Source organism: Sceloporus occidentalis, unplaced genomic scaffold, assembly GCF_023333645.1.
Source record: "Sceloporus occidentalis isolate IW3139 unplaced genomic scaffold, rSceOcc1.0.p SCAF_3, whole genome shotgun sequence".
Classification (NCBI taxonomy): domain Eukaryota; kingdom Metazoa; phylum Chordata; class Lepidosauria; order Squamata; family Phrynosomatidae; genus Sceloporus; species Sceloporus occidentalis.
In genome coordinates this window covers 225,711,591-225,738,009 of record NW_028316983.1, presented here as the reverse complement: position 1 = coordinate 225,738,009, position 26,419 = coordinate 225,711,591, and the positions used below count along the sequence as shown (strand labels likewise).

The window sequence follows — 26,419 nt, the reverse complement described above, 5'->3', positions numbered from 1 at the left end:
TAGAATGAGCTCATTAAAAACAAATCACTGAAACTTATTCCCTTCCTGCCTAAATAAGAGCCTTAGTCAACCTTATAAAGTTTTCTTGCCATAAAACACTCAGATTCTTTATCCTGTGCATATATATAAAGAAGTATTGCATTATTGTGACTTTCTTTTAAACAAATCCCTTCTGGTATATGATATCATGTGCCAAGTTTCTGTCTAGAAAAGATCAGTACTCCACACTCACAATATCCCTGAATTGTTCAGGGAGACTGTATGTAATGAAAATCCAGGCACACCCTAGTCTCCCATGCCCAAAAATATAATAAAAGCAACCCTTATACTGATTCCATGTTGCTAAAGCTATGTTTAATTTCAGGACAAACCTTCCTTCTGCATTTAAAACTCCAGCCATCACTCCAGAGTGAAGACAACCATTGGGTGAAATTTGTCCAAAGGTGCTTGGCCAAGGACTCTCTCAAAAGAATTTGCCTGACTGGTGGCCAGACATACATCCTATTAGGTATATATCCTGCCCACACCCTTCAGTTGGAAAGCAGATCAAGACTGAAAAATACTAGCAGATACTGAGGTTACAAAAGTTATGGGCATACCATACATCAAAATGCACCAGAACTGCAGAGCAGAAGTAAAATATTCCAGTGAGTGTAACAATAATCAAAGAGATAAAAAGCCAGATGGATAAAATAAAGAATGTTACAGACATAAAAGAGATTTGACCTACTGTCATCACCAAGCTTAGCTGCATATTCATTAATTAACTCTTCACCAACTTCTACTATTTGTTCACTGTTCCGATAGTTCTCTTCCCTCCATTTTCTCATTTTATCTCGCATTTCTGAAAGACAAAGCAAATTAAATGCAAATCTCAGTTGAATATGCAGGCTGAAAAAATATATCTAGAATAGACAGAAATGTGTAATTCTCCCTGCTAAAATGATGCATAACTTTTTAGTAATTCCAAACCTGAAGCTTTAAAACCATGTTTGGTGCAACTTGTAAAAGCGAAACTAAGCTAATTGGATTTGTATATTTGCTAGTAGTAGCCAACAAACCCATCACTTATGTAATGTAACCTGAACCCTAACACATCAACCAATATTTCTTAATACAAAATATTTCAGCTAGCACTGAAGTGTAAGATGCAGATGAAATTGTGTTTACAAGATGGGAATCTTGTCTCTGTATAGAGATGAACATTCTGGCACCAGAGAGATAGCTTCATAGCAACACTTTCTCTCTGTCTATGAGATGACCCATCATGTAAGGTGCCTATTAGGTGGTTATATCAGTGGTTGCTGCTGCTGCTGCTCCCTATGGATTGAGGTGGGGAATAACAACAGATTAAAATACAACACATTACATCAGTCAAAAACACATAATCCAGTTAAAAACATTTAACATCAGTTTAAAAGAACATAAAAGACCAATACATATTAAAACAACCAGTCCACACTTTAAAATTTATACTTTCAAATTCATAATTTGAAAATCACCTGGACAGGCCTGCCAGAAAAGACTAGTCTTTAATGCTGCTTCAGATTTAAAAAAACATATTCAGCTACTGAATCTCTTCTGGCAGGTCGTTCTACAGTCTAGGGGGAGCTGAAGAGTCATCTGGGTGACCATTGCCAACCCAGTCCTTGCTGATGGAGTAAATGTCTTCCAGAGGACATTGTATTAGTGTGTGGGGCAGATTATTTGGGATGAAGCAATCCTGTATGTAGCTTGACCCAAACCAGTAGGGCTTTAAATGTAACAACCATCACGTCATACTTTGCCCAGAAACTAACTAATGGTCAGTGGAATGATTTTAATATTGGTGTAATGTGATCACTCCTAGATGTACCAATAACCAATCTGGTTGATAGATAGTAGATAGACATATGCCTGGGCTGATACTGATGCCTGTTTTCCTTCCAATAAAATCATTTGTTTACAACCATATCTATCTCTGTTTCTTTAACTATTCAGAACCACTTAAATAAAGACTAAAACCATGAGGTTGACAACAGGTGTCTGCTTCTGTTAGAATAGGGAATATTGTTCACACTTAGCTAACAAGTATATACACACAGCCAGGTAACTACTTTTGTACTTGCTATGGAGAAAATTGAGAAACTGAAAGCTTCTGATCCTGCTCAAGATCACCTCTATTCAAATTCTGTTGTTATTATCTTCCATTACATCAATGCATGACTACGGCAACTGATTTACAGTACTCCTGATTCTGTGTTGCTAGTTCTGAATAAAACTCTTTTGAAGTGTCAAAAATAATCTTTAGTATGAAGGCTTGAATTTAACACTGCACTAGCAGAAGTGAATTTTTAGATTTAGCTCAGTCCAGCAAAGTTTTTCTCATGGAACCAGCTGCATAATATTGTATGTGCACACTCTTGCATACTAGCTAAATACAGTGCTAATGCAGTTTTCCACTCTGGTAGCAGCACAGTGTATCTATGCCAAAGTCTCTTTTTGTATAAACAAGCTGAACTTCCAAATTTCTGTATTATCTAATTACAGTGCATTTATCATATTATTGATAAGCTATTGTTCCTTAAACCCTCCGTTAAAGAACTGGTTGCATTTTATTGTCACTTTGGAAAGTTCTTCCTAATGCAAACATGCAACTAAATTGAACGTTGAGTCTGGGGCAATTTCACCTTAAAATGGCTCAATGCTTAATTGTTTCACTTTATCAGCTACAATAACATGAGACAGAACACCCTCCATTTGTCACTACAGCTTCAACTAGGAATTCTCAGATTTTTTTCAATATGCCGACAAACTACAGATTATTCACTTGCCATTGGTTTCCCTCTCTTTTTATTCTAGTTACAACTGTAAAACTATAATAGCAATTTATGAAGATTCTATTCCTATTATTCCCTCAACTAATATACAGTGGGCCCTTGTTATACGCTGGGGATTTGGTTCCAAGATCCCCCATGTATAACAAAATCCATGTATGCTCAGGTCCCATTAAATATAATGACATAGCAAAATGGTGTCCCTTATAAAAAATGGAAAATCAAGGTTTGATATTTGAGATTTATACTTTTTTTGAACATTTTCAAACAGTGTATGCTTGAATCTGTGTATAAAAAAATCTGTGTATAAGGACCAACTGTATAAGCATAAACTAAGGGAGAAAACAGAAATTTACAGTAATATTTCCACTAAAATCAATATGACAACAATATGACAACATATTCCATCAATTTTTAAAGGTCATTTTATTATTTTTATTGGTCATTTTACTATTAATGTTACACCAACTATTATAAGAAAGAAGACCATTTTAAACACTCATCAAATTTATAAAAGAATTCAAAATATTAAAAATATTAAATACAACAAAAGTACAGTATTATAATTGGGAAGAATACAGAAAACTAAATTGCAAAAGTGCTTGTTTAAATATACTAATAACCAGTATACACCATTAGCATGCATGAAAATATTTAAGATAAAAAAGTATTTTTTATTATGGACAAGATACTGAAAGCTATCCAACAGGGTTTAAAAAACCATACATGTCCTCTTCATTCTTAATAGATGGACAAGATCCTGAAGCAGGAGGGCTTTTTCCTCCCAGACTAGCAGATGTATGACCAAAAAGATAAGCAACAGCAACTATAATGAAGGGGGGGGGACCCAATTCACAATGCTTGCAAACACCTTTGTATTCTATTTATTATATGCATGCTATTTACAAAATGGCTTACATTATTATTTTTAAATGATATATTTAAATAAAAACACACAACTCTTAATCTGTTGGTCTTCCTGACATTTTAAAACACCCCAGCTAACTGACAGTTTTAGGTTAAACATTTTTTTCTGGAGTTCCCACCCCACATATGCTTCTATCCACAAATAATGATCTCAGATCTCTCTTTGGGGGGAAAGAAACCACCCTGTTACTGTGCTATATTTTATTTTGAAAGTCAACCAAAACCACCACAGGGTTACATTTCATATGCCTGAATAAAACTAAATGGCTCTTGACTTAAGACGACCTCTGAAATTAAAAACTGGACAAAAATGGAAATGAATATCAAACATATTAGAGAGAAACTAACAGTCCGAAGTCTAGACTCTAAACGTTCACAGATAAATGAAAGTTTTCTTCACTAATTTACTTGGCTACTATGACAAGTCTTTAATGCAACTTTCAAAGGCATTAATGATTCTGTATTGATAAACAGTGTGCTCTTGTCATCTGCCAGGGTTTGGTTCAAGGACACCCCCCTCCCCCCGTGGATAACAAAATCTGTCGATGCGGAAAATGGTGTCTCTGATATAAAATGGAAAATCAAGGTTTGCTATTTGGAATTCATACTTTTTTTTAATATCTTCAAGCGGTGGATGCTTGAATCCGTGGATAAAAAATCCGTGGATAAGGAGGGACGACTGTATAAGCTATATAATATCTAATAAAACTGGGGGGAGACAGGCCATATTTTGTCACTTGGTCATTAAGTAAGAAAATGAGCAGATTAAAATGCTATACATTCAATTGGAGGTATATATTTAGAAAGAAGTTACTCCCATTTCAGTGGGGATTACTTCCACATGACTGTAAATAACTTCAGTTAAATAAAAATAATTATTTCTGTGCAGTATCAAGATCAAACCAGTTTGCATCTAAAGATGATCAGTAAAAAATAGTTCAGTTCACTAAGCACTCAGTTTAAAGCTACTGAGATCAATGATGAAATTTGCATGAAGATAATTCCTTTACCCTGCATGAAACTCCATATTTTTCCTTGTATCTGCACAGAATAGTCACAATTCTGAATAGTACCTCCAGTACTCAGTTTGCCAGTAGCATACTGGCAGTGATGCAATGAGTGAGACAGTGACTGAAGCAATATAGGCAGAAGACTCATAATAAGACTGATAGGACACAGACTCTTTTGAGTCCATGGTAGTATAGATAGCAAGAATTTTTTCTCTCTCTCGCACAACTGAATCTGCAAAGAGCTGTCACACTTCAAATAGTCAGAAGCCTATTATGACCTGGCTCACAAGAATAGAATGCAGGCCACACAACAGTCCCTTGCAAACTATTTGAACATCATTTTCCATATAAAATTGTTCAGTTCAATTCTGATTTTGATGCTATAACTGATACAAGGCCTACAGATCTACAATAACTATGGCCCTACTAGTCCAGTGATGAAACTTGGAGCATACATCAAAACACGCTTCAGAAATAATCCAGTTCGAGACCGCATTAACTGCCCTGGCTTAGTGCTAGGGAATCCTGGGAATTGCAGTTTAGTGTGGCATCAGAGCTCTCTGACAGAGAAGGCTAAATGTCTCACAAAGCTACAGCTCCCAGAACTCCCTAGCATTGAGCCAAGGCAGTTAAAGCAATATCAAACTGGATTATTTCTGTGGTTTGTTTTGGAACACAGTTTACATGCTGATAAGAGTTTATTTATTTTATTTCATCACTTGTGAAGGAACACAAAAGCAGAAGAATCTGTTGTATCTTAGGCTTCAATTCTGTCTGCTGATCATTATGCTCATCCGCAAAGTACGGTATTATACCTGCTGAAACCAGTTATCCTAAACACTACAATTGGGATCTTATCCTATGAATTGTATTTTAACAGTTATATCATTAATCACTTGGTATTGATAAGAATATACATAATCTAAGGCCAGAAGAGACCAGCAAAATATGCTGGCTTCCAGGCAGCTTGGGGACATGACATATGCAAGACGCATGCCCCAAACCGGCAGGAAGCCACCGTGAAGCCACCTGGCCGTTTACATGACAGCAGCTTTTTGGCACTCCATCAGTGAGGCTTTTAGATGGCGCACACCACAGGAGTATCAAAAAGGCCCTGCAGCAGCAGTAAGGGAACCCTTTTTCCCAGTGCAAAAAGGAGTGGAAATTTGCTGCTTCTTTCTGAGCTTCAAAAAAGCCAAAACAGGGCCATGGCATGCAGTTGCAGCAGCCCCAATCTGGTGCTTAAAGGGGAGGCATCACCTGTCCCTTTGGGCCAGTCTGTTTTGGCCCTAAGTAGGTTTTATTGTATCAATATTCAGGAAGAGGGAACAGCCATAAAGGAGGTGCAATGTACCAGGGCATAGTCAGCAACAGCAGCACTCTTAGATCGACTGGGAAGAACTCGTTGGAAGTAACAACAACCAAATAAGCTTCAACTTCCCAAAGAGCTTTTACGATAACTGCCCCTAGATTGTGGAATAGTCTCCCGGAGGAGATCCATCTTACTACCTCCCTGGAAACCTTCAGGGGGACAGTTAAGACGGAGCTCTTCCGGCAAGCATACCCACCTGATCTTTTGTAAGACACGAATCCACCTCCCTGAACTCTAGTGTTGCCAGTGATATCTTGTTTAATTTTTAACTGTTATTTATTGAAGTGCTGTGTGTTATTCTGTATTGTTTTTAAATTAGATTGTGATCCCGCCTCAATCCACCTGGGAAAGGCAGGAAAATACAAATAATTTATTATTATTATTATTATTATTATTATTATTATTTGCTGTTCTCCGAGTTGCATTTTTGCAAGTTCTAATTTTGCTTTGATGTCTCTACAGTTATGGGAGTCAACCCCTGCCTTCAGTGTATCCATCCATCTATCCACTCACCTAGGGATAGAAAACAGCCAATAAGAGGCAGGCAGAAGTACAATGGAAAAAGATAAAGAGAGGGCCAATAGGAACCACTTACTCAAAAATATCAAAACAGACTATCACAGAAGGAATCTGAACTGACTTCCCTGACTCCAATGTGGTTGGTTCCCTGAAAATTTTCAGAGAGAAAGCACCCCACTCTGCCAGTGAGTCTGTGAAACGGACATCCCCAACACCTGTCATATCAATAATAGCAGCAAACATGTTGTTTCGAACCTTCTATTCAAAGCAATCATTGAGGGAGAAAAAACTTGCTTGGGCAATTTATCTCTATTAACTTTTATTGTTCCTCTTAGATTTGGACACTTTCCCTTCAAAATGACCAACCTCTTTCCAGAATATGGTTGTGAACTTTCTGGCTATTTATTTTCTTTTGCTCTTTTGGAGGACTGAGTCTGAAAGAAGGCTGCTAAATCCATGAACAACAATGTAGTGATGGTGATGATTACTATGCTAACAATATAAGCAAATCCTAGGCTCTTTTGCAGGCCATCAACTGGTCCCATTAACCTCAACAGATGGTACCTGAATAACCATGCATCAGATTGCTACAAGCTATTACTTTATAACACCAGTGGTATTAACTATAAACAGTTACTTGGAAGTAACCCCAACTGCATCCAACTGCATGCACTTAACATATGTACAGGTGTGGAGTCTTAACATAAAATATAAAACATCTAGCTTAGAATCAGAAATGAACAATGATGTGCCATAGTATTTGAGAGGATATCTTCAAAGCTGTGCGGACAGGAAAGGTATTAATGTCCAACAATATGTTTGCAATCTCTCCTTTTTTTCTGGACCCAAAGCTGAGGCATGTTTTTCATGGAGAGTAAGGTGGATGTTTTTCCTCTTTATACAATCCCTCCATAGAAATACCTCTCAACATAGAGGGGAAAATACAACCCAGATTTCACCCCCTCTCTCAGATACAGGCCTATTAAGATACAGGCCTATTCCACCATCTCCTTCTCTACCCCAATCCTTAGCGAGACTTCCAATACTGGAAGGCCATGTTACAAATGTCATTAGAAATGAGATAGCAGAATCTTGAGATGTTACAACAGATTGTCAGCGAGGAATTATATTGTTTCGTATTGTCATCAAGTCGACCTTGACTCATGCCGACCCCATGGATGAGACCTCTCCAAGACCCCCTTGTCCTCCGCGCTCTGCTCAAGTCCTGCAGCCTCAGGCCTGTGGCCTCTTTGACTGTGTCTAAAAATCTGGCATGTGGTCTTGCTCTCTTTCTATTGCCCTCTACCTTTCCTAGCACTGTCATCTTTTCCACTGATTCATGTTTTCTCACGATGTAGCCTCAATTTAATCATCTTAGCTTCCAGGGAGACTTTGAGCTTGATCTGTTCTAGAGCCCATTTGTTTCTCTTCTTGGCCGTCCATGGTATCCTCAGCACTCTTCTCTAACACCACATCTCAGATGAGTTTATGTTCTTTCTTTCGGCTTTCTTCACTATTCAGCTCTCACTTCCGTACACGGTGAGGAGAAATATGATGGCTAAGACGATCCTCACATTGGTGATCGGATTGTTATCTTTACACCTTAGGATCTTGTCCAGTTCTTTCATGGCTTGTCCTTCCCAACCCTAGTCTTCTTCTAATTTCTTGACTGCAGTCACCATTCTTAACAATATTTGACCCAAGGTATAGGAGCTCTTTGAATATTTCAATTTTCCCATTATCTAGGATGAATTCTTGTGGATCTTCTGTGGCCATTATTTTTTTTGCCTACATTAAAATAAATAATTGCTACTAGAAAACTAAAAGTAATATGAAGTATGCTGGCAAGAATAGTTTCCCAAATACATTAAGTTTTACTTGCCAACTGGCTTTTAGGTGGGTAAGTACTCAAAAACTATATTCATCACTGAACACTTGATGTGGAATATGTCATTGTATATTGCCAAATTGTGATGAATGTGTTGACATGTCTGAATGTACTAACAGGGAGAATGTTTTCTTCCTTCTAAAAGGGTCCTCCCTCCTGTTCTTTCTTACTAGAAAATACTTAACAGGTAGAACATTTGTGAATGGGAAGAAAGCGTTCACTGCAACTTACCCAAATTTCCTTTTATAAAACTAGTTTTTAATTTTTTTGTAAGTCATCCTTGGCCTTGATTGGGACACAGACAGTACACCTTAAATAAATAAATAAGATTTATGGGCAGATTATGGGAATACCTGTTCTAAGATATAAATTAGACCTCATTTGTTGGATCACATTTAGTGTCATTATTTTCTGTATTCTTTGCTGATGATATCTGACTCCCACACTTTTTAAATGCACTCCTATACAACTATAAAACAGAAGATCCATTTCCATATATCGTTTTACTAATTCTTTTTTGGAGAGGAGCCTGGATGATCTGTTACCTCACAGACATGTTGTAATGACAAAGTAGAGAGGACATCATGTAAACAACTTAGAGCACACTGGAGGAAGATGGAAACAATAAATATCTTATTTCCCAGCGTTACTTAGGAAGATGAGAGGAGAGCACCTCACCTTCCCTGCATTACCACAATCACAATGCCATGGAAGTTTTTACAAAGCCAAGTCTTCACTCCATGTCATGTTCTCTCTGAGGAGAAGAGGCTACTACCTTGTTTTGCCCCTTCACTTCCAATTTTACAGGATCAGTGGGGGTGAAGGGCAGGGGAGAGGATATAAATGTCTTCCCCCAACTTCTCCGAGGAAGAAACACTTTTTCCTGCTGCTTATTGGCTTTAGTTAAAAGGTCTAGTCTTACCTCCTCTCCTTCCAATTATCCCATCATCTAGTCTTCTCCCACCACATCTATTTGGAAAAACACACTCCATGATCCTTTGCCTGAGAGAAAGCTGTAAAGGTTTTCACAGGATCTGGTAAAGATATACAGAGGGTCCTTGGTATACGCGGGGGATCCGTTCCGGACCCCCCACGTATTCCAAAATCCGCATATGCTCAAGTCCCATTCTGTCCAATGGCAGAGCGCGTGTACGCGTGCCGCCATTGGACAGAAAAGTACCCCTCCTCTTTCCTCCCTCCCTCCCTCCCTCCTATAACCTACCTACCTTCCCTCCCTCCCTCCTTACCTGGGTCGCCGCACCGCCGCCGCGTTCTCGCTGGTGCCACCGCTGCCACGGCAAAATCCGGGTGCTGCTCCTGGAGGCCAAGAGACCTCCAGGCTGCACCCGGCCCTTTCATGGTGGCAGCGGCAGCGAGGAGGACGAAGGTTGACCTCATCCTCCTCGCCGCCACTGCCGCCGCTGTAAAAGGCCCAGATGCAGCCTGGAGGTCTCTTGGCCTCCAGGAGGAGCACCCAGCCGTTTTGTGGCGGCAGAGGCCAAGGCCACGAGGGAGAAGAGGCTTGGCCTCGTCCTCCTCGCGGCCTTGGCCTCCGCCGCCGCAAAATGGCCAGGTGCTGCTCCTGGAGGCCGAGAGGCCTCCAAGCTGCACCCGGCCCTTTAACAGTGGCGGCGGCGAGGAGGGCAAAGCCTGGCCCTGTCTTCCTTGCCACCGCCGCCAAAGAAGAGCCAGGTGTAGCCTGGAGGCCCCTTGGCCTCCAAACTACACCCGGCTATTTTGCGGCGGCGGCGGCGAGGATGGTGAAACCTTGCCCCGTCCTCCTTGCCACCGCCGCTGAAGAAGAGCCGGGTGTAGCCTGGAGGCCCCTTGGCCTCCAAGCTACACCCGGCTATTTTGCAGCGGCGGCAGCGGCGAGGATAGCGAAGCCTGGCCCCGTCCTCCTTGCTACTGCCGCTGAAGAAGAGCCGGGTGTAGCCTGGAGGCACCTTGGCCTCCAAACTACACCCAACTATTTTGTGGTGGCAGCATCGGTGAGGAGGGCGAAGCCTGGCCCCGTCCTCCTTGCCGCCGCCGCTGAAGAAGAGCCGGGTGTAGCATGGAGGCCCCTTGGCCTCCAGGAGCAGCACCCGGCCATTTTGCGGCGGCAGAGGCCGAGGTCGCGAGGGAGAAGAGGCTTGGCCTCGTCCTCCTCGCGGCCTTGGCTTCCACCGCCGCAAAATGGCCAGGTGCTGCTCCTGGAGGCCAAGAGACCTCCAGGCTGCATCCGGGCCTTTTACAGCAGCAGCGAGGTGGACGAGGTCAACCTTCGTCCTCCTCACCGCCGCTGCCACTATGAAAGGGCCGGGTGCAGCCTGGAGGTCTCTTGGCCTCCAGGAGCAGCACCTGGATTTTGCCGCGGCGGCGGCAGCAGCAGCGAGAACGTGGCGGCGGCGCGGCAACCCAGGTATGGAGGGAGGGAGGGAGGGAGGGAGGGAAGTTAGGAAGGAGGGGGAAAAGAGGAGGGGAGGAGGGGGACTTTGTTTCTAATGGTGGCGCGCGTGCACGCGCACCACCACTGGGAACAACGTCCGGGTTTGCCATGCGCGTATGCTCAAATCCGCAAATGGCAAATCCACGTATAAGGAGGGCCGACTGTATATTTTTTTGCCTCACAGAGTGTTGAAACTTCAGAGCATTTCGAACGTTGGTAAGCTGTTCAATCCTGTAACTTAGGCCACTATTAATAACTTCATTAATACAGAGAGGAGAGACAGAGAGCTTTTGTAATGTTGCAAAGTGAACTGGGTGAGAATCCTGTGGCCTTCCAAGTTTAGCTGGACTGCAACTGCCAGCATTCCTTCCTATTGGCAATGCTAGGTAGAGTTTCTGGAAGTAGAATTCTAACAACCCCTGGAGAGCTGCATGATTCCCACCCCTGGTTTGCACAAACCAAGTTAGGAGTGATTTCTGAAAACATGAATACTATAACAATATAAAGTGAGCAACAATGTCACAGGGACAAAACACACTGCAGAAATAATCCAGTTTGAGACCACTTTAATTGCCCTGGCTCAGTGCTAGGGAATCATGGTAATTGTAATTTGTTGTGGCACCTGAGCTCTCGGACAGAGAAGGCTAAGGCGCGTTACAGACCGCCCCTTTGGGGCGGCCTGTAGGCACTCCTTTCCCCGCCAGAATGGCAGCCTCTGGGGCCCCGATCTGCCACTTTCCAGGCCGCGGGGAAGCGGCAAAAGGCTGCTTCCCCGCGGGCTGTAAAGGGTGTCCTTGAGGCATCATGCCCCAAGGACAGCATGTTTAAAGGCTGCACCAGCGACGCAAATCCCGGAAGGAGCTCCGTTTCGGAGTTCCTTCTGGCGCCGCGGAAATGGCGCTCTATGCGCCCTGGTGCGGCACCAGTACGTCACAACTGCACCGCCTCGTTTGGAGGCGGCGCGGTGGTGACGTAGCAATGGTGGCCCCCGTGTGGAACAGGCGCCACCATTTTGTACGGACTTGGTCCGTATTAGGGTTAGGGGCGTCAGGAATTGACGCCCCTTTCTAACCCTAGTACGGACCCAGTCTGTACTATAGGACCGTCTGTAATGGGCCTAAATGTCTCACAAAACTACAGTTTCCAGAATTCCCTAACATTGAGCTAGGGCAGGTAAACCACTCTCAAACTGGATTATTTCTGCAGTGTGTTTTGGACCATAGTCACATTTGTAAATTTACACATATTTTAAAATAAACTAAATTTATTTTCTATCTCCTACACAATTGTAAATGTCTGAGCAAAAGCAGCTGGACACTGATGAAGTAATCAGCAGGTTTTCATAAAAAAAATGGCCAATACCATTTTAGTTTCAAAATTTGCATCCCATGTGCCTTATCATAACTAAGTTGGCTCATAAAAAAATCTATATGAGACAAAATACTTTTAAAAGCATGCTGTCAAAATTCTGAAAGCATAAAACAGTAGATAAAACAAGCCAATTATTGCTGAAATGAAACAGTTCTCAGTTGTGTTAAGGAACTGAGTAGAAAGTGAAGGAGAACCTTTGGTGAAATGCTATGTACAACCAGTAGGTGTTATCTATACACAGGGTGGTGAAACAGAACTTATATTGCTGTCTCTCTGGTGACCCACAAATAGAAGATATTTGTTAATTCATATAACTTGCCAGTCAACAACTTATTTTTCCCTAATTCATGGAACAGCCTATTTGCTCACAGACACTTTGTTCGACATGAGCATTATACAGTGGACCCTTGTTATACGCTGGGGGTTGGTTCCAAGATCCCCCATATATAACAAAATCCATGTATGCTCAAGTCCCATTAAATATAATGACATAGCAAAATGATGTCCCTTATAAAAATGGAAAATCAAGGTCTGATATTTGAAATTTATACTTTTTTTTAACATTTTCAAACTGTGTATGCTTGAATCTGTGTATAAAAATAGTTTTTTGTGGGTTTTTCGGGCTATGTGGCCATGTTCCAGAAAAGTTTCTTCCTGATGTTTCACCAGCATTTGTGGCTGGCATCTTCAGAGAATGCTTTGCCTGAAAAAAGTCGGGTGTGTGTGTGTGTGTGTGTGTGTGTGTGTGTGTGTAAAAAATCCCTGTATAAGAAGGGCTGACTGTATTGTCAGAAAGCAACTACAGGTACACTTACAGCTGCTAGCATACTTTATTCATAAGATGTGCTTCCAGTAGCTCTTCTGAACAAGACAAACTGGTTTTATGGCAATGAAGCCTCCCTTCCACAAAAGTACTGCAGTTCCCTAGGGTCTGGGAAAACTGATGTGGGACAGAGGACCTCATTTGCTCAGTCCACTATACTGCTTCCTATATCAGAAACCAAGTTGAAAAACAGCCATGTGGAAACAATTTCCACTCTGCTCAGGTATCATAGTAATTGGTGCTCTGTTTACACAGAGGGAACTGGCAGCTGTCTTACGCAAGGAGCTGAACTGTCAGCCTTTTGAACCTCCTATATAGTGGTATGGTTTTGTATTATAATTACAACCAGAAGATAAAATGCATGAAGACTTTGCCATATAAAGTTCTAAAACATGAAGCAACTGTAAAATCGTATTTAAATATTAGACCATAGTTAATGTATGACAATTAATTCTACGTTACTTCCTTATTCTGAGACAATATAGGACAAGATGCTAATTATTAAGTTGGGAAATTGTGTGTGTGTGTCTATGTGCCTTCAAGTCGCCTATGAATTTATGGCAACCCCATGATTTTGCCAGTTCCTTCCTCTGAAATATAGCCTACAGTCTCCAAGTACTAACCACAGCTGACCCTGCTTTGTTTCCAGGAGAGATCCAGTGCCTTTAGAGTAGTTAGTTGCTTTCAGAAATTGACAGATATACAAATAAGCAAATCTAGGTAGATGAGCTTACAAATACAGCTGGCCCTCCACATTTGCAGCTTTGACTCTTGCAGATTTGATTATTTGCAGTTTTGATAAATCTTTTTTCTCTAGCAATCTCTAGGACCTTCAGCTCAACTCTGTCAGACGTTAACCATAGAGTTATGCTGGAGAACCTACAAGTTCCTAAAGAAAACACTTCTCTGGTCATTTGTAGGTTCTTCCAACATGATTCTATGCTCAACCTGTGGCAAGTATTGACACAGAGTTGCACTGGAATTTCTGGAAATTCCTATAGAGATGTTCTCTTAAGGTAAAAAGAATATTTTTATTTGCGTTTTTTCCACATTCGTGGGGGTCCTTCACCCCAACCCCAGCAAATGTCGAGGGACTATTGCAAATTCAAAAAGTTACCAGATTTTAAAAAAAATAAAACCATACTCATCTACATACACATATCAGAGCACCCAAAAAGGGCGCTCTGCCGGCGCCCGTGATTGCTGCACGAAGGAGCCGCAGCAAACAAACCGCACGGCTCCTTCGTGCAGCAAAAAGAAGCCGCAAAAAGTGGCTTCTTTTTGCAGTGCGGAAATGGCGCTGCAAAGCGCCAATGGCGCACTCGCGGCATGATTTCCGCCACGTGACGTGCAGACGCTAGGCGTCTCAACGTCAAAATGGCGGCGTCCATGTAGAATGGGCACCACCATTTTGTACGCACTTGGCGCGTACTAGGGTTAGGGGCGTCCGGAAAGGACGCCCCTTTCTAACCCTGGTACGTGCCGCACATGTACTTTCCGCCCGTGCACAACGGGCCATACTAAGCTTTCAGACCAGAACCAGCCTGTAGAACTTGTGATACATGGAGCCAAATACAACCCGCTAGCCAAGTACAGTATTTTGGTAAGTCTGATGACTGATAAGGTTCTGTTTCTGCAGCCCCAGACAGACAGCTGAATTGAATGAACTTTTGTGGGCTCCTGTCATATAAAGATGGTATGCATTTTATGAGTCCCATACTGGGCAAGCCTGGCTAAAGTGGCAACAGAGGAAGAACCAAGGTTTCTATTATTGATCATCTGCAGAAGATTGATTCATTTCTAGCAATCAGACACACAACTATTTACAAGTCTATCTTAGCTTTTTAAAGAGTAAACACTGGCCATACAATCTAGTTAGAATTTTCCATTATGAAGTGCAAACCATTCTTTGGGAGAAAAAACTGGGAAAGTGGAGGGCAATGATCACACACACAAAGGAAACAAAATATTAAAACTGCAGGCTTGTCAGTGTTGCCAAGAAGCCTCGAAGATATTTCCCGGAATGTTTTACCAAAACCCCAAATCCCTGGAATTCCCCAATATTTACTGGAATATTCAGTCAAAATCCCCAGAAATTAATTAAATTCCCCAGATTCCAGGGAATTCCCTGGAAATTGGCAACACTACTTTCAATTAAATATGCAAGGGCCTTAAAATTCAATATAGTTTCATTGTCTTGCCATGTATCTATTCAATTAACTTTCAACCAACAGTAAAAAAAAAAAGCACAGCATTAGTTGATGTTGTTCTTGTGTGCCTCCATGTCATTTGTGTGCCTCCAAGTGACCCTAACTTAGGATTTTTTTGGCATGTTTCTTCAGAGGGGGGTTGCCATTGCCATCCTCTGAGGCTGAGAGAGTGTGACTTGCCCAAGGTCACCCAGTGGGTTTTTATACTTATGCAGGAATTGAATCCTGGTCTCAAGAGTCTTAGTCCAATGCTCAAACCACTACACCAGGGGTAGGCAACCTTTTTGAGCCTGGGGCCGGGTTGGTGTCCCCCAGACAACCGGGGGGGGGGGGGGAGCCAAAAAATAAATAATTAAATAATTAAATAATATAGGACAACATCTTCAAATGTAGGACACATTTTTTAAACATGGAGGACATGCAAAAATTTTTTGATGATTTTTAAAAAATGTTAATATAAATGCATGTTTCTTAGGCATGATCAAAATGGAGGACATTTGGGCATTATTCCTAGACAGATGGCAGAAATGGACTTCCCTTTCTGGCCAACCCCCCCCCCCCTCCATTCCAAACAGCATATTTGGGCATTGAATATGGCTTTACTTAAGATGGCCTCTTGCATATTTCAGAGGCTTATTGCATAACCAAACTCTTTGGGTTTCAGACTGAACATGGATTCACATGGCTATGCATATTGAACATGTCAAGGTGGTTTCACAGTTCTTGCACCAAGTGTACTTCTCAGAAGTGTGTACTTGGTCAAGGGACTTTGGTTTTTCTTCACTGCGCATCAGTTTGTAAAAATCACAGCAATTTACATTGGCCTTGCCTCAGAGGCTTTCTGATATCAATATCACCATTAAAGAACCAAAAACACACAGAAAAGGCACTTTGGAAAGTCACACTCTCTTGGCTTCAGAAACAGTGCGTCCATGCCTCTCAAGCTGACTCATATCATCATCATCACCACCACCACCACCACCACCACCACCGCCCTATCACTGTCAAAACAAGGAAGACTTGTTAGCATTAAAAGCACCCAAAATAAAAATTTAAAAAACCTTGAAGCCTCTGGCCACTCACCACCTCTTCCTTCCTCCTCTTCCTTCTGCTCCCCCTCCTCCTCTTCCTCCTCTTCTTTCTTCTCCTCCTCCTCCCCCTCCTCCTCTTCCTCCTCCTCCTTCTGCTCCTCCCTCCTCCTCTTCCTCCTTTTCTTCCTTCTGCTCCCCCTCCTCCTCTTCCTCTTCTTTCTTCTCCTCCTCCTCCCCTCCTCCTTCTGCTCTCCCCTCCTCCTCTTCCTCTTCCTCCTCCTCCTTCTGCTCCCCCCTCCTCCTCTTCCTCCTCCTCCTTCTGCTCCCCCTCCTCTTCCTCCTCTTCTTTCTTCTCCTCCTCCCCTTCCTCCTCTTCCTCCTCCCCCCTCCTCCATGCACCGCACAGCCTGGGGGCGGGGGAGGCAGAGGAGAAGCAGGTGGGTGGCGTGGGCCCACGCGGGGAGGCAGGGAGGGCAGCACGGGGCTTCCCCCTTTGCCTCCTCTGCCCCAGGCCGTGCGGCCCTCCTCTTCCTCCTCCGCCCGGTGGAGGAGGAGGAGGGCAGCGCGGTCGCGCGGCCCAGGAGGAGGTGGAGGCGGCGGCGGCAGGACCGGGCTGGGGCTGGTCCTGCCGCCTCCGTGGGTCGCATCCGGCCTGCGGGCCGGGGGTTGCCGACCCCTGCACTACACTATGCTGGCCTTCATGCAAAGCATAGCATCTGAAAATAACTATTAGAAAGTACTGCTGTGGGGTAGTGGACATAACAGTCCTATTTACTTGTTTTGAAAGCAAAATCAATTGTAAAGAGGGAGTGCACTACCTCTCTGTCTCCAATTCTGTTGCACTTTTCATGGACAGAGAAATAAATCTGAACAAGAGAGCTTTCTGCACACATATGAACAGGACTACACTGGACTTCCACTTCAGATCTTCATACTGACTGAGTGATCTGGATCAAGCACACATGCTGCCTGGCATCCTGTTGCTTAGTCCCAGCTGAATTCAATCAACTGTTGAATGATGAATTAACTCATATGTAAATCATACCAAGGAAATGGGTCTACTCTAGTCAGGACCAACAACAGGATTTAGGCAACTATCAGTCTCCTGCTAACTCATTTACACATATGCTCATACCCTAACATTACTCATAGGGTTGTTTTAAGTATAATGTTGGTTCATTCTACCCAACACGATTCTTGTTTGGGAGAAAAAGACACAAACATAAAAGACAGATAATAAGTCCATCTCTCTCTCTCGAGCAAGATTTATAAGATCTGGGCTCAGGTCCCAAAAGGAGCCAAGAAACTCATTGGGTGCCCTTGGGCCTTTCTTGTTTCTCAGGCTGACCAACTTCATAGGATAGTTGTGAGATAAAGTGGGGCGGAAGAGAGCCATGAGCAACTTCCTCAGCTCACTGGGGGAAAGGTGGGATATGACTGCAACTAATAAACATGTATTAAGCTCAGCACATCTACCTTAAACAATAAGCAAGAGAGCCATTCTAGATCAAGGGTGGTGACCCTGTGGCCCTCTAAACGATGCAATTCATCATTCTTCACCACTGGAAAGACCAGCTAAAGCCGTTAGTAGTCTTTCGATATCTAGATTGCCACTATTCCCTACTCCTCTTGTAGATTAGGATATGAATCATAGAATTGAATCATATGATATAAATCATATTTACTAATTCCCTAACACTCAGATAGGCTTGGAATAACTGCATCTGTAGTAATTGTCTGCTAAATTGCTCTGAATTTAGTAATACAATTATTAAGGAATATCTGAGCAACATTTAGTGATCTGGTTATGCTCTCTACACAAGGATATTGCATCCACAAAAACGAATACTGAAAGTATGAAATTTCAAACTGCTTTATTGGAACTTCAGCATGCATCAAACATGTGCATCAAATAAAAGCAAACAAGAGACAATTAACAATGAGAGACTCTCCAAAAACATTTATAGACAGAACACATTGGTATACAGTAGTTCCTCCATTTCCACTGGGGTTGAGGGGGAAGGACCCCTGTGAATATGGAAAAACTGCAAATAAAAAAACTTTCTTTTTACCTAAGAGAATACCTCTCCAGGAATTACCAGGTCATCGAATCACAGAGTTGGAAGAGACCCCAAGGGCCATCCAGTCAAACCCCCTGCAATGCAGGAACTCACAATCAAAGCACCCCCTATAGAGGGCTATCCAGCCTCTGTTTAAAGACCTTCAAAGATGGAGACTCCACCACACTTCCTCCAGTTCAACTCTACTGTCAACATCTGCCAATGCTGGAGGACCTACAAATGCCTAGAAAAGACGTTTTTTTAGGAACGTCTAGGTTTTCCAGCATAACTCTATGGTCAACGTCTGGCAGAGTTGCACAGGAGGACCAAGAGATTAATAGAGAGAACATATTTGTGTGTGTGTGTGTGTGTATATATATATATATATATAAAATAAATTTCCATAACATACAAAAAACAATAACAACCATTACAACATCCTCAAATTAGCATAAACAATAACAATAAGCATACCAAAAACAAAAAGGGAAAAACATACTAAACACTTTCAAATTCATACTATAATATATCCCTACTCTAATTTATAAAAATAAAACGACTAATGACTAAAACATACTATTTGGTCGGTTTAACTTTCGGATCATTCCCAATATCTTTCTTTCAAATTTCTTATTTCTAACCTACTATCCCATTCCTCTTGACCTTCTTTATATTCTTCAAACCTACTCTTTCTCCTTCAAATTTACTTTCTCTTACTTTCTCCCTGCTCTTTCTCTTGCCTTCTCTTACTTCTTAAATATCTTCATGCCTTTTTATTCTTTGTTTCTTTCTTTCTTCCCTCCTTATTTCCTTTACTTTCTCATACACTGATAGACTTTCTCTTTACATTCTTTCACTTACTAATTTCTACTTTCTTTACTCTTTCTTGGAAATTTAGTCCGAAGACCAATCCAACCTTCTTAACTTTAACAGTCTAATGTCACTCCTAGAAAGAACATATGAATCAAACCACAAATAATCAAATCCGGAAAAGTCAAAGCCACAAATGTACAAAATGGACAACTGTACAAAACAAAAAATTACACCACTGAGTGCTGCAATGAATTATTTTATTGCTACAATAATATTTCCTATACAGCCTTATAACCATACCTAATACTTTACAAGTTTAATTAGGAAAGGAGAGAGTTCCCTGTCCCAAAGAACTTACAATCCAAACAATGAGAGTGACATACTAAGGCAAAAGAAGACACAGGGAGCTAGAAATGAATGTGAACATTCAGTGTTTTAAATACTTTGACTTGTTTATAAAGCTGAGGATGGGATGAAACAATTAAACCATATTCTTTTCAGAAAAAGCATTCAGGAAAGTGTGTAAAAACAAACAAGCAAAGGTATGTGGACAAAAGGCCCTTCACACTTCCAGGTTCAACACTCAATGTGTTCAAAAAGTAGTACAGTGCTTTTACATTTTCTAAATAGCAATAAGGGACAGTCAAAATACTGACAATAAGGAAGCAGCTTTTAACAAGCTTGTGTTCTACTGAAATACCAGTTTAAAGTACTGATGTCAGTTAACTTAGGTCCAAAACAGAATGCAGGAATAATCCAGTCTGCAGCCGCTTTAACTGCCCTGGCTCAGTGCTAGGGAATCCTGGGAACTGTAGTTTATTGTGACACCAGAGCTCTCTGAGAGAAAAGGCTAAAGGCCTCACAAAACTACAGTTCCCAGAATTCCCTAGCATTGAGCTAGAGCAGTTAAAGCAGCCTCAGACTCGATTATTTCTGCAGTGTGTTTTGGACCTCACTCATGTATCCTCTGTAAAATTAACATACTGTCCACATTCATAAAAGACACAATGTACACATTTCTGTCTTTTTGAAGGGCCCAGAGTCAAAAATACAGGAATGACTGATTGATTTGCCATCCTGTTCAGTCTATATAAACGTGAAACCTTCTCAAATGTCAAAGAGAGAACATCCTTTTTAATGAGGGGCATCTACCAGTCCTATAAAGTACAAGCTTTCCATCCCTCAAATGAGAAACACTCCTTATAATAATGGTTTATTGGAACATTTGTTGGAAAACCAAGCCCTCAATAAAGCTGAGTTTTCAGTTCACCCTTTTACTTCTCAAAGTGCAACTACAGGTGCATCTCTACACTGTAGAAATAATGCAGTTTAATAATCCACTTTGACTGCCTTGGATCCATCCTACAGAATCCCTGGAATTTTTAGTGTTTTGAGGCACCAGAGACTAAAGACCTCACGAAACTACAAATCCCAGGATTCCACAAGATGACATTTAAAAGTTGTGGCAAACTGCTTTGTTTCTACAGTGCACATGAACCCATAATATGACAGGAAACAATATGGTGCAGTGGGTTGAGCACTGGGCTCTGGTGACTACAGTTCGAATCCTGGCTCAGCCATGTCAAACCCACTGGGTGGCCTTGGGCAAGTCACACTCTCTCAGCCTCAGAGGATGGCCAATGGCAAACCCTTCTGAAGAAACCCGCCAAGAAAACCCTATGATAGAGTTGACCTAATTTGGAAACAACAACAAGAACAACACAGTCAGAAGGAAGTCATGGTTCCAAGGGTTTTGTGGGGTTATTGTTGTTTGTTTGTTGTGCGTCTTCAAGTCGTTCCCGACTTATACTGACACTACCAAGGGTTTTTCTTACAAGTTTCTCCAGAGGGGAGTTTGCCCTGGCCTTCCCTGGAGGCTGAGAAAGTGTGACTTGCCCACAGCAACCCTAAAGCCAACCTATCATGGGGTTTTCTTGGCATGTTTCTTCAAAGGAGGTTTGCCATTGCTTTCCTTTTTTTTTTCTAATTCAATTCAAAATATATCATACAAAATCTTACAATCATAAAACAATGGTATAAAAAAGTTTCATGTCATTAAAAACTTTCCTTATTAAAATTTTACACAATTCAATTCGTTTAAAATAAATCTGACCATAAAGAGCAGTGGTGAGATGGAGGAGAAACGGATGTAAAATTTGTATTAATGTAATCCATAAGAGGAGACCATTTTTCCTGAACAGGTCTTTGATTTTGTTGTTTTGAGTTATATTTCATATTATATGTTAATTTCTCCATAAGCCATTGATCCCAAACTCTCTTCCATCAGCTATCCAGGGATACAAGGCCTGTTTTCCAATTATTAGCCACTTCTAGACGAGCTGCTGTCAGCCAAAAAGATATCAACTTTCTGTTTTTTAAAGGTTTATTACCTTTTGTGTATACTGAAAGTAACAAAAGAGCTGGGCAAAAAATTGTTTTTTATTTTGTAATTGAAGCAATCTGAAGTCGAAGGCTTTCATGGCCGGCATCCATAGTTTTTTGTGGGGTTTTCGGACTCTGTGGCCATGTTCTTGAAGCAATTTGGTTGACCACATCGTGCCAGAAGTGGGTAATTTTGGAACAGTGTAGCCACAGATGGATATAAGTCCCTAAGACTGGACAACTCTCCAACACAAAGGTGATACAGATTCTATCATCTGTGATTTCCTAACAGGGGTCAGATACCATTTATGTACTAGCTTTAGAAAGTTCTCTCTGGTTAAAGCTGATCTTGACTTCAAGGCAGAAGATGACCAAACAGCACACCAGTCTTTTCTGGAATTGGTATGTTTAGTTCACTTCCCCACAATGCTTTGACTTATATGGTCTCTCGATATGAATCCGGCAAAATGAGATGATACATTTGGGAGACTGAACCTTTACTATTTCCAAGAGGATCACTGCATGAAATTTCGAAGGGAGTCCTAGATCTCAATCTTTCCTCTTTCTTAAGTGAGCTAGAGGAAAAAAGTTTTCATTTGCTTAAACTGAAACCACGAGATCAGTGATGGGTCTAGAGCTGATGCTAAGGGATCTTCAATTGATTTGAGGTTATTATTCTTAAAGAGGTCTTTAATTTGATAAATTCCCAAGTGTTGTTTAGCCCTTTAATCTCCTTTCCTGAGGCTTTACTGTGGAGAGTGTGTAGATCTACGCTAAGGGCGCAAACAGACAGGCCAAAATAAAGCTGCTTCGGGTCACTTTGCGGAAATGCTGTTTCGCAGACCTGCAAAAGGGTCAAAAGAACCTAAAATAACTTTTTAATGCCATAAGAGATGTATGAGCCATTGCCTTTCCCTGAGGCTGAGGGAGCGGGACTTGCCCATGGCGACCCTGAAGCGAGCCCATCATGGGGTTTTCTGGGCAGGTTTCCTGCCCTGGCCTTCCTCTGAGGCTGAGAGAGTGTGACTTGCCCAAGGTCACCCACTGGGTTTAAACGGCCGAGGCAGGACTTGAACCCTGGTCTCCGAATTAACGGAGCCTGGAGAACGCCACTTAAAGCTCAGTTGCTTCGGTTGCGGGGGAGGGTTGTCTGTCAGCCGCCTCGGGTCCCTTCTGGAGAAAGGCGGCATACAAATGAAGGAAACGGAAACAGCCGGAGGCCCGAGAAAGGCGGCTGGCTGACAGGGCTCCTCGAAGTAAGGGGTATCTCCCCTCAGCCACACACAAGCAACCTCCCTCCTTCCCTCCGGAGAAGCGCTTTACCTTCCCAGGTCACATCGTACATCTCCGACACCTTCGCCATTTTGTCCGGCACCCGGCTCACGTGACTGCGTCAAGCCCCGCCTACTCACCGCCGCATGTCGATGCCTTGACAGCCGCCTTCTCCCCGCCTCCCTCTCTCCGGTTTAACCAATTCCGTTCGTGATTGGTCAACTTGCCAGTCACACTCTCACACCCGCGTTAGTGATTGGTTGAGCCGGAGAGAGAGGGCGGGGAGAAGGTGGCTACTCGCTCTGGCGTCCGCCTCAGGCTTGGCTGTCAAAGTTCCGAAATGCGAACGTGATTGGTTGAAACGGCGAAAAGGAGGCGGGGAGAAGGCGGCTACTTTCTTTGGAATCCGACTGAAAGTACTGTATCTTTGTCAAGGATCCGATATGCGAACGTGATTGGTTGAGATGGCGAGAAGGGGGCGGGGAAAAGCCGGCTTCTTCTCCCTCAGGAGACTGCCTCGGTCTACCGAAGGCTCGCTGTGATTGGTTGAGCCAGAGAGAAGGGGGCGGGGAAAAGGCGGCTTTAGTCTCTCTTTGCATGAGGGAAGGCGAAGGAAATGGTGGTGCTTCCTCTTCTTCTCTCAGGCTGACTGTTGGGAGAGGGGTCGAGCCCTTCCCTCCTCAGTAACAACTACTGTAAAGGTCCCAAACACACTGCAGCGATGATCCAATCTGAAACTGCTTTCCCTTGCTCAGTGTCAGGGAATTCTGGGAACTGTAGTTTTGTGAGACACTTAGCCTTCTCTGTCAGAGAATTCTGGTGCCACAATAAACTACAATTCCCAGGATTCCACAGCAGCACTGAACCAGGACATAAAGTGGCCTCGAACTGGATCTTTAGGGCTTCTATTTTAAAAATATTTAGATACTCAAGAGATCTTCCAGGGAATTTACAAAATCAAGGAAATGTCAAAAAGAAGAAGTAAAAGAACAGGTGGAAAAAAGAAAATAAATGCTTAAACTACATTTAAAAGACTGCATTTTTGCGCCTATTTATTACTACTGCCACTACTAGCTATGGACCTGTGTGTTACTACTACCATGTCTTTTATGTCTTAAAATATTAATAATTATTTAAATACTGTTATAAAAAAACGGTTTCCAGAGAGTTTACAAAAACTGTGAATGTTCAAAGAAGAAGAAAAAGAACAGGTTAAAAAGAAAATGAAGGTTTAAACTACTGTACACTCAAAAGGCTGCTAACAAAGCATTTTCTTTGCACCTGTTTATTATTACTACCACTACCACTAGTAATCCACCTGTGTGTTACTATTACTATGATCTTTGGAATAGCGGTATATAAATAAAACAAATTATTATTATTATTATTATTATTATTATTCACTTTTATGTCTTTAGGGCTTCTGTTTAATTAAAACATTTAAAGACCATTTGAAAAGGCTGCCAGCATATCATTTTCTTTGCACCCATATACTACTACTACTATTCACTGTCATTTCTTTTCTTAGTACATCTTTGCCATTCTCCTTTATTCTCCTCAATTGAATCATTGTACATTTACTACTGATCACAAGGATTCCAGTCACTTCACATATATTACAGGTAGGGTTTATGTGAGAGCAAGTGTGGTGTAGTGGTTTGAGTGTTGGACCAGGGCTCTGGAGACCAGGGTTCAATTCCCAGTTTGGCCATGAAACCGACTGGGTGACCTTGGGCAAGTCACACTCTCTCAGCCTCAGACGAAGGCAATGGCAAGCCTCCTCTGAACAAATCTTGCCAAGAAAACCCCATGATAGGTTCACCTTAGAATCACCATGTTGGAAACAACCTGAAGGCTCACAACAACAACAACAAAAACAAAGGGTTTATGTCAGTCATTTCATTTTGTAGCATTTCTTTCATTTCAATGTGATGTAGGTCACTGTACTCATTCCAGTAATCTGCAAGGACACAAATACATTATTTCTATACAGTGGGCCCTTGGTATCCACTGGGGTTTGGGTCCAGGACCCCCTTTGGGTAAAAAAATCTCTGGATGCTCAAGTCCCATTAAATACAATAGCATAGTAAAATTGTGTCCCTAATATAAAATAGCAAAATCAAGAGTTGTTGTTTGGAATGTATACGTTTTTGAAATATTTTCAAACCATCCGTGGATTAAAAACAAATCTGTGGATACGGAGCACTAATTGCATTAAGCAAGGAGAACAGAAGCAGAAGGGCACTGATTTGCTTAGAGCTACATGATATGTTCATAGTTGTGGGAAGGTTTAAACCACAGACCCAGCTTACAGCTTTAAATCTTAGTCACTAAACGCAATTGATACGAAATCACACACAATAACGTTAAACCCCATGATTGCATTCAGATTGCCATTGGATTATACTTCCGATTTCCCTTGTCTGATAAACTCCTCTGTGAAACGTATCCTTTAGGAAAGAAGTGCCATGACTAAAGCCCCATCTAGTTTGGTAGTGTGTTGACACAAGTGCCAACCATGGGATGCTTTCTAGTAGGAATGAGGGCAACTTCAGCCTCCATTACATATTCCCCACCAATGCCTCTGAGACTGGAGGTGCTATATAGCCAGTCAGCCAATTAACACTAGTGGGCTTAAGGACATTACTGCACATGTCCCTTTCTTGCTGCAATTGCTCTTGTCGATGAAAATGGAATTGTGCCTGTCTATATAATAGCCATCATTACATGTCTTTGCAATGGCACAGCTGGGGGCTGCTATTGCCACCATTGTGCTCTCTTCCTGATTCCCCCTTTACCTCCTTGCCTCCCTACCCTATGCCCTACCTAGAGTTTATTTTATTGTTACTGTATTTATTTTAACTTTTTCATGCAATTCCAGAGCACTACTATGAAAGCCAGGATGAAACAGCAATCAACTTGCTTGGGAATAGCAAGAGAGAGGAGGAAGGGGAGAATACTAAATGACTGCCAATATCACAACTGCCTTGGCAGTGATGTTTTGCACATGGGACTACAGGCCATTGGGAGGTTGTTGATGGGTTTCTCCTTGTCAATAAAAAGAGATGCCCTAAGCATGATTGATCACAAAATCATGAAAAACTATGAGTGACCCTTAAAGACATGGGAGTGCCAACACATCTGATAGTCCTGATGAAAAATCTTTACTGTTAGAATGTGGAGAAAGAAAATCGTTCCCAGTTGATAAAGTGGTCAAATAAGGCTGTGTATTATCATCCTCCTTGTATGCAAAAAATATCATATGAAGACAGTATCGTGAGAAAAAGGAGGAATGAAGACAGGACGAAGGGACATCAACAATCTAAGATATGCAGGTAACACCTAGTGGAAAACATCACAGACTTGGAACAATTACTAAGGAAGGAAAACGAAGAAAGTGCAAAGGCAGGCTTCATGTTGGACATAAAGAAAAGCAAAAGTAATGACCACAGAGGAACTACACCAATTAAACCTCGACAATGAAGAAATTGAAA

The 26,419-nt window shown here is 42.0% G+C and overlaps 1 protein-coding gene across 2 annotated transcripts in view; it reads right to left on the bottom strand.

Annotated features, from left to right (window-relative positions):
- The window catches only part of LOC149317575 (ER membrane protein complex subunit 2), a 65,288-nt gene extending 42,206 nt beyond the window's left edge, over nucleotides 1-23,082 (bottom strand). For both annotated transcript variants that reach the window (XM_089517837.1, XM_089517838.1), the window contains exons 1-2: nucleotides 22,977-23,082; nucleotides 731-844 (exon numbers count right to left, since the gene is read on the bottom strand). In XM_089517837.1, the coding sequence (XP_089373963.1) occupies nucleotides 731-844; nucleotides 22,977-23,016 (154 nt within the window). In that variant the 5' untranslated portion in view covers nucleotides 23,017-23,082. The remainder of the gene's footprint in view (nucleotides 1-730; nucleotides 845-22,976) is intronic.
- Between the last annotated feature and the right edge of the window lie 3,337 nt (nucleotides 23,083-26,419).